The following is a 10,000-nucleotide window of genomic DNA, read 5'->3' on the forward strand; positions in this document are numbered from 1 at the left end:
TAAAATAATTGAATTCAGTAAGGTACCTGACCTTTACAGATTTCTCCTTTTTATTCATCTTATCAGTAATAATAATTTTTTATCATTTTAATCTTTAAATGTTTACCAGATCCCATCGTTGCCAGCGGCACCTCCCCCCCCCCCCCCCCCTCCCCCCCCCCCCCCGCCCCTTCTCTCTCGCTCTCTCTCTCTCTCTCTCTCTCTCTCTCTCCTCTCTCTCTCTCTCTCTCTCTCTCTCTCATAGCTTGGTGGCAATCGATATAGCTCACCAATGGCTGGGCGACATCCCTAAAGTCAATTATGATCTCTTGATCTCAAGCAGGGAATTAGGTGCCTACAGTCATACTATTTTAAATATTAACATAGAGCCCATTAAAGGCGTTGCCACTTCTTTATCCTATTCGGCCGTCTACTGAATCTACTGTAAGTTTTGGGAAAAGTCCCAAATGTGGCATACGCGTGCCATTTCTCTTGTTGCATAATGCTAATTTCTCTTAGAGCTTTTTTGTGTTTGCAAATGTATAGGAATAAGGAACTGCACAATATGAAGTAATTTTTAGATGGTTATGAGGTGAATGAATGGATTCAGAGCCTAAATTATACGACCGGGATATAAAGTCCGATGTCGAGAGTAGCTGAGAGATCGAAACAGATTGCTGCGTTTATGGAAAAGTGGCAACGTCTCTAATGGGCTCCATGTTTCTATTTATAATGGCATGACTATAATTCTTAGTCGACTGTTGTAGGTCGCATCTAGAATGGAGATGGAGGAGAGATAAAATCTAAACGTGTGTGTTCATTGCTCAGTCAAAAATTTGTAGCATCTAAATGAGAGGTCCTCAACGGTTTACTATTCATCCCGAAACCATTTATAAGATATTCATAATTCTCTCTCTCTCTCTTCTCTCTTCCTCTCTCTCTCTCTTCTCTCTCCTCATTCTCTCTCTCTCTCTCTCCCCCGCCCTCTCGCTCTCATCTCCTCTCTTCTCTCTCTCTCTCTCTCATGTGGTACAGGTGTTATTTATGAAATATTTAACGACTGTCATTCATGATGCAATTTCATTTGTAAAAATCGAAAAATATGCCAATAAACACACACATACTCCCTCTTCTAGAGTTAACTCTTCTTCAAAGAAAAATGCTCACACATAGATGCATACATGCAAAAACACACATATATGTATATATATATATATATATATATATATATATATATATATATATTGTATATATATATATATCTTAGTGGTAAAAATCGACGTTAGCGGTAGGTTTGCAACCAATAGGAAGTTCGAATCTCCCTGATGGCGAATCGCCTGTCACTTATATATCATTCCCTTTCAGTGTATATTATTTCCGTGGTAGAAAGAATTGGATATCAAACGACATTTGCATCTTAATGTTTGTGAATATGCAAAATGAATACATCCATCCATACATACATACATACATACATAACTCTAGAAGAGGGAGTATGTGTGTGTTTATTGGCATATTTTTCGATTTTTACAAATGAAATTGCATCATGAATGTATATATATATATATATATATATATATATATATATATATATATATATATATATATATATATATATATATATATATATATATATGCACTTAAGAATATCCTTAAATCCACGATTGAAAGGTAAGTGAAACAGGGACCTGGAACATGTACTTTCATAGTATGCGAGTGCATATATATATATATATATATATATATATATATATATATATATATTATATATATATATATATGCACTCGTATACTATGAAAGTACATGTTCCAGGTCCCTGTTTCACTTACCTTTCAATCGTGGATTTAAGGATATATATATATATCTATATATATATATATATATATATTATATATATATATATTTATATCCTTAAATCCACGATTGAAAGGTAAGTGAAACGGGGGACCCTTGAACATGTACTTTCGTATTATTCTACATTTTCAATGCCAGAATATACAACGAAAGTAGTGGTTCCAAGTCACCGTTTCACTTACCTTTCAATGTGTATTTAAGGATATATATATATATATATTATATGATATATATAGTAATATATATATATATATATATATATACTACACACACACACACACACATATATGTATATATATATATATATATATATATATATATATATATATATATATATATATATATATATATATATATATATATTCACGTACAACGTACAACTACACAGTCCTCGAACAGTTATCATTACGTTTTACTGAAGAAGGACTTATTAATACATGGACAAACTTTATATAATTTTCTCGCTGCATAACTCAGAAATGCTGTATTTTCTGCTGACTGTATGATCATGTAATTAGAATTTTATTCTAAAAATATTCCACAGCATTTGTTGTTTACAATAAAAAAAAATTCCTTTAAAACGAGCCTAACTTTTATGATTTGATCATAAGCGAAAGAGCTGACTGTAGTCTTTTTCGTATATGAGTTCAATTAATTTTGTCTCTTCTTTTGGTACCAAGGAATATACCGGCATAGGATGATTGCTCGCTTTACTCGATGCTGCTTTAAAAAAAAAAATCCGAAAAAAACACATATTAAACGGGATCCAAGTTTCCTTACCAACCTTTAAATTTCCTATAAATAACGCTTGACGTTCGACTCCGTGTCGGTAGGCAACAGATTTATCGACACTATAGAAAACTTGACTAGAAATCGTGGTGATTTCTTTCTAATATCCGCCGTGCAGATGTTGGAAGTGTATATATGTAAATATAAATATATACATATACGTACATACATACACACACACACACACACACACACATATATATGTGTGTGTGTGTGTGTGTGTGTGTGTGGTGTGTGTGTGTGGTGTGTGTGTATTTGTGTGCGTATTTGTGTCTGAGTGTGTGGGGGTGCGCGTGTGTATATAAAGAAAACAGAAATATTACAGAAATGATCCGAAGAGATAAATAACAGAGATAAGAAATAGAACAGGTGGGTTTCAAATGATCAGCTAAAAAAAAAAAAACACGTTTCGCCCCATTAGGTCTTCTTCACCTGGAGCGTCGTACGCACGTCATATCACGGGCTTCCTTTCCATTACACCTCCTGCATTACAATATTCTCAGCCTTTTTAAAGCATTATTTAATTTACTTCCACTATATTTCGGTTTCTTCCTTCTTTCGTGGTGTCGCACGAGCTCCTCTTCTTGCTAGTTTAGTACCCTGCTGCAAACGAGTCAATATTTGAGTCAAAACTCATTTAAATCCATAAGATAAATGAATATTGGGCAATTAAGTGCAAAATTGGTCGCAAAGCTAAAAGATTAAGCTTAAAAATGTATTTTGATATCCAATTCGCTCTACGGCGGAAAATAATATATTTTCAAATATGTTAACAGACGGGGAATTTTTTTTAGTCAATAATAAGGTCGTCGTCTCGTGGCATCGAACTCAGTGCATAGAGAAGAACCTAATATATATATATTATATATTAATATATATATTATATAGTATTTATATATATATTATATATATATATAGATAGAGAGAGAGAGAGAGAGAGGAGAGAGAGAGAGAGAGTAGAGAGAGAGAGAGAGGAACGATTTAGGTCTTATTTCTGAGCAATCCATTGTGCTTTTGCTGCCCTCAGCGGTGAGTAATGTACCTGGATATTAGATGATTTGGTGGTTCGCAGTCACGATGGAGATTGGCTTGTAACTCATCCCGAAGGATTTGCTGAGATAGGCCGAAATCCATTTACCAAAGACTTCTTAAAAGGTCGTATTTTAGAACTTAATTAAGTAGCTATTTCGGAATTCAGTGCATCGAGGATAAACATCGCAGCGAGAAGGGGAAAAAAGATATATAAGATGAAAAAAAAAAACTATATTTTAACCGGGGCACACTGCCCCTGCGGTGATGTAATAAAGCAAATATTAGTTAGCATTTTCATGTACCTCTGTGACCTGGCGGAACAGCAGGACAGCGGGTGTTGTATGCGTGTAAGTATGGATTAAGGAATGTATGTATGTATGCACACGTATTTTGTATACTGTGTATGCAAGTAAGTACGTCATTAAGTCCCCCTGGCCACCTCGACGCAGACGACCTGTGGCGGCCCATTATGACCCACTGGGAGGCCAGCGGCTTGGGTCAAGATAATGCTCTAGCGAAGGCGTCTCTAAGGTTGGAAATAGATCGTCCCGTATCTGCCGACGGCCCACCACCAAATGACTCGTCCGCCGAGACGTGACGATGATACTGACACGGTAGTTAAAGACCAATTGCAACTAATGTATTGCGATATAATTTATGCATCTTGCGTTCGGTACCGACTGCTGTAGTCCCTGACGAGGGGGTCAGACCGCCACCCCCCCCCTCCCCCTCCCCCTCCCATCACGCCTCGGTTTGGAGAGGACGTACCGGGACATCCCATCATCGGTCTGGACTCTGGAGTGAACGCACGGCGCGGGGCGGAGGTGGGGTGGGGAGGGGAGCGGTTAGTTTGAGGGGCACCCTGCATATCGGTCAGGTTTGGACGTGTGGATATATTACTATAAAAAATGACATTCAGAAAAAATAAAAAGAAAATAATTGTACTCTTTAAAAAAATCCGCTCTATTGTCTAAGTTCCAAATTAGATTTTGATGTGCAGAGGTGAATCTAGAAAGATATTAAGAACGAAAAATATTAATGCCGGAAATAATTTTATTTGCGGCAAAAAAGTTCTATTGCCTGAGCTTTTCATTAGATTTCGATGTTCGTGATATACTTATAAAAAATAAATGTAAAGGGTTCTGATTTAGTTTTGGGACATATTTACTACATTTTATATATTTTTCTCAAGTATTGTTTCTCTAGAAAAGTAAAAAGAACAAAATGGCTGTATTTAAGAATGATATGGTTCTCTGTGGTAATTATAATAGAAAATTCATCGATATTTTTTAAATATTGTCTTTAATATGTTTATAGAAAAGTTCTTTTCAGCAAATTACTGATGAAATATTGATTCTATGCTGAGAAATGTTTATCGCAGCCCTGTTTCTATCTATCTTGAATGTATTTACGAATAACTTCATCTTTTGTACAATTTCGTAGAGGCCTGAAAATTTGCGTAATTCTTAGCATTACGCCAAATAAAGGCTTCTCGCATAATTATTGTGGTGCAACATTTTAGAGGAAAAAATTTATTGATACCAAAAAGATTGCGTCAAAAAAGTTGATGGTTTGGGACCCAAATTAGGTTGCTAATTAAATTCTGATTTTATTCTTAGAAAAGTTAAATAAAGATTTTTATGTTTAACTTTTGCTCTTTCTTCTTTCCTGTTTTTTTTTTTTTTCTAAGTAGCAGTATTAAAACGAATTCTTTCGTTACTGCTCCACAGAATATAGTACCATCTTATCGATAACCTCATAAGATTCGAAAAATCATCTCCTAAATGGCATTCATTTTATTTATTTAACGTATTGATGGATTACTTATGTTTGAATAAATTAACTTATTGAAGATACAATACTCTATTTTCCAATTTCCTCTTTTGTGCTGGTGGTACTGGTATTCCCGGTGATGGAATATTTATCATATATACAATTAATTGTGTATAATTAATCAATTATGCATACAATCAGCAAATTACGATATGAATTAAGTACATTTACCAAAACCTGCTCGAGTATGTTTCGATTAAACCCATAAGTAAGTTAAACCATTAACTTACTTATGTACTATCCTCAGCTGAATGCATTTACTAACCTATGGACCATTTAATCACGTATGCTTACAGTCAGATATTTATGCATACCCGTCATCTGATATAACATTTACAAAATCAAACGATTTCGAAACAGCAGAATGTGGGGGCTGGGGGGGGGGCCCAAGCACGGTTTCACCCAAATACTTTTGGTGTTTGTTGTTGACTTTGAGGTCTTTAAGCATCCCTGGAAATACAAATTGTTCTTAATCATTTCTGATAAGTTATCTTCCCATCTCTGGTTATCTGAATTATCATTTAGTATTTATAATAAATTACTTGATCATATCTATAATTCTCTCAATATTCTCGTAAGTTCTGAATTCACACACACATATGCATGTGTCTATACATACATACATACATACATACATACATACATACATACATATACATACATATATATATATATATATATATATATATATATAATATATATATATAAATAATACATATGAATTTTTATCACATCACCGTGATTCCTATACATGCATTAAGCTACAAATGTACTTTAATATCCAATTCGCTCTACCTCGAAATTAATGTTAACTAAAGGGGAATTTCTTAGCTGATAATAATTTCGTCCCCTTATGGATTCGAACCAGCGTGCATAGGAGAAAACAGGACTTCAGTGACGTCTTTACCGACTCGACCAAAAACTCGTCGGTAAAGACGTCACTGAAATCCTGATTTCTCCTCTGTGCGCTGGTTCGAATCCACGAGAGGACGAAATCACTATCAACTAAAAAAAATCCCCTTCGGTTAACATATATGAGAATATATTAATTCCGAGATAGAGCGAATTGGATATTAAAGGACATTTGTAGCTTAATGCATATATACGCATACATGTTTAAAAAATCACAGTAGAGGCACGAGGCTTCATTAAATAAGCGAATACCACACGAAAATGATAGGCAGAAATCCAAGCGTTTTCGTCTTAGTAAAGACGAAAGGGCTTGGAGTTCTGCCTATCATTTTCCTGTGTTATTCGCTTATATATACATGTGTATATACATGTATATCTGTATGTATACATATATTTAGGTAGATAGATAAAGCACTTAACTTTTAGCATCCCAGGCTACCAGTTCCTGTAAGCCCTCCCTTAGCATCTCTTGGTTATCATCCTAAGTTCTCACCCACACGACCGCAGATGGTGACCGAGGCGTGTTGAACTTTCCTGCAGGGGGAGGCAGCATCTCCGACAGCGACACGGAGAGCGAGCCGGGCATCCCCATCAAGAGGAAGCAGCGGAGGGCGCGCACCACCTTCACCGCCGACCAGCTGGAAGAGCTGGAGAGGGCCTTCGAGAGGACCCAGTACCCGGACGTCTACACCAGGGAGGAACTGGCCCAGAGGACGAAGCTCACTGAGGCCAGGGTTCAGGTAAGGGAGGGGCGGGGAGGAGTTGGGCGGAAAGCTGCTGTGACAGGAGAAAGTAGCAGTAGCAGAATCTGCCACTGCTACTTGGGAAAAGGCTGTCAACGTTAACACTACTTATACAGCTGCTCTTGCTACTAGCCCTGTCACGACTTGCACTGATGCTCTTGCTACTATTTCTGTCATTCGTTCTGTCACTCCTTATAACACTGTAAGTACTACTATAGTAGATTCACATCAACCTTGCATCTGATGTCTAGGCCCGTCCCTTACGACGCTCCTGATTGGCTTTTGATAAGCCACTCACAGGCTGGAAACGCTCAGTCTCTCGAGCGAGTTCGCATAAGCAGGATGTATGTTCCACCTCTCCTGAGGGATACTGTTTGAAAGACGTATCTCTCAGGAGAGATGGAGCATACATCCTGCCTATGTGAACTCTCTCTAGAGACTGAGAGTTTCCAGCCCTGTGATTGGCTTATCAGCAGCCAATCAGGAGCGCCGTAAGGGACTGGCCTAGACATCAGATGCACGGTTGATGTGAATCTACCATAGTAATGTCACTGCTTACAATGCTGCTACTGTTATTAGTACTGTCGCTTCTTATAAAACTATTACTAATACTCTTACTGTTTTTAATGCTGCAGATACTGCTATTACTGTCTATACTTATGAAATTATCACAGCTGATAATGATAATAATAATAATAATAATAATAATATAGCTATTTATGATACTAGTTCTGTTTATATTGTCGCTTTTCAAGATGTTGTTACTTAAAACAATCGTGTTATTATTTATGATATATTGCTCCTGCTAATAATACTGTTACTACGTGTGATGCTGCTACTGCTACTAATATTACTGCAGTTACCACCTATCATGCTTCTATAGTGATTCCATTATTTCTTGCATTGTTGCATTACTGACAATGTTGCTAATGGCGTTGTCACTACCAATGTCACCGTTTATACTTTTACAAATACTGTCCGCAGTCAATTTCATTATAATATTTTTCATGTAAAATTAACATAAGTGCTCCTTTTATATTGGCACTGCTCATAACAGTCTTTTGGTACTGATACTGTCACAGCCAACAATTTTACAACTGTTACTAATACTTTCAGTTCTTGAACCGCAATGACTGACACAGATATACTATCGATGCTGCTAATACTGCAACCTCACAACTAATAGCCTTAATATTACTGCTACTATTTCTGCTTCAGTAGCACCATCAAGCATTACTGCTCATGGTTTGCAAGCACATTCTTCTGTCGACCACACCTTTCCTCCTTCTGAGATGGTCTCCACCTCTCTCCACCGACACCCTCTGTCTCCAGAGACTTCTTCGCCCTTCGGCGCCTCCTTCCCAGTCATTCATTTTGCGTTGATAGATTCCACTTCGCAGTGTAAGATATAAAGTAGCGAGAAGCGTGAAGTAAGTTTCTCAAATTGCTGTTCCCTCTTTGTTTTTCCTCCTTTGCTGTTGTATTTCTCCATACAGCATTTCCTCTGACATTGACTTCCGTCTGCCCTTTCAGGATAGCTTACCCAGTGAAATATTTTCGTACTTATAATACGTATAATGCCACGACCACCCTCTACTACAACTTTATACTTATACTGATGCCAAGTTCTGCTACTCTGCCACTGCTATTATTTTTACTACGACACCAATATAGGGGTCATGGTTGTAGATGTTCATCTTAATGCTGTTACTGCCGTTTCTACTATCACTATTGCTCCAGCTGCTGTTATTATTATTAAAGATATTAAGACCACTACTTCTTCTATGCTACCATAAATATTACTAAAAATAATAGGTATACTAACGTTGTCTCAGCTGCTAATGCTACAATACTGCTGCTACTACTACTGATGCTACGGATGATGCTATGAGCACACTGATAAAATTCTAATTATAACGGTTGTCATGCACTGAAGTACAGATACAAGGACTGCACTTCCTGTTTTCTCATATCCTTAGCTCTTCGGGTTGAAGATTCTTCTTACTTTGTATTAGGACGTATTCTGTTGAGGATTTAGTCTTAATTTACATCGGCATCGGTGACGGCCCCGGCGTCACATAACCCCAACTACTTGCTTCTTTATTTTACATGAGTTTGTTCTTTATTCATTTTTATTGAAGGTTATTCCTTAGTCTAGCAACAATCGTGTCTATGTTCCCGTGGAATCTAATTTTTATTATAGTACAATTTATTACTTACTTTCGTAATATCTATTGTAGCTACCCAACATTGCGCCATTTACGGTGTTTATTCTTATGTTTTGATATCTATCTTCATCCTGGGGTTTAGAAATGAAAATTACTTAAAGAATACGTAGGCTAGGCTGGGTTAGGTTGAGTTTTGTTCCTCTAAAAATCTGGAAATATTATCATTTTGATTTGACTGTATAAGGTTTAACCCATGCTTCTTCGAATGTCCGTTTGATTTATACTGAATATCATTTCTTTCTTTCTTTCTTTCTTTTCTTCTTCGTTATTTCTTTCGTCTTGCAGATATCCATTATCATTTGCCGCCACAATCCTAATAGTGAAGAAGCTAGTAGGAAAACCCTTCAAAAGGTGATACAAATATGCAGTCAGGCACATCTATAATTTAAAACATGCTCTTTGAGATAGGCATGATTGCCAACGTGAAAATCGAAAATGGCGGCCAACATCCAAAATGACGTCCAACATTAAAAATTAATAAATGCGAGAAGCTGGAAATAATTGTTATCATATTAAGGGTTATTTATTATGCAATACACAAATAGTCTTATATTCAGTTTATACAGGTTTCACCATTAATCAAATGCATGGACAGGCACTGGCACTTTTTAAGTGTTTGGCATTGTTCT

The 10,000-nt window shown here is 36.6% G+C and overlaps 1 protein-coding gene across 1 annotated transcript in view; it reads left to right on the forward strand.

The window, feature by feature from the left end:
* Positions 1-10,000, forward strand: part of LOC135213617 (protein gooseberry-neuro-like) — a 154,621-nt gene that overhangs the window by 122,974 nt on the left and 21,647 nt on the right. The window contains exon 4 of the mRNA XM_064247642.1: positions 6,908-7,140. Within this exon, the coding sequence (XP_064103712.1) occupies positions 6,908-7,140 (233 nt within the window). The remainder of the gene's footprint in view (positions 1-6,907; positions 7,141-10,000) is intronic.

The sequence above is a fragment of the Macrobrachium nipponense genome, chromosome 43, assembly GCF_015104395.2.
Source record: "Macrobrachium nipponense isolate FS-2020 chromosome 43, ASM1510439v2, whole genome shotgun sequence".
In the NCBI taxonomy this organism is placed as follows: domain Eukaryota; kingdom Metazoa; phylum Arthropoda; class Malacostraca; order Decapoda; family Palaemonidae; genus Macrobrachium; species Macrobrachium nipponense.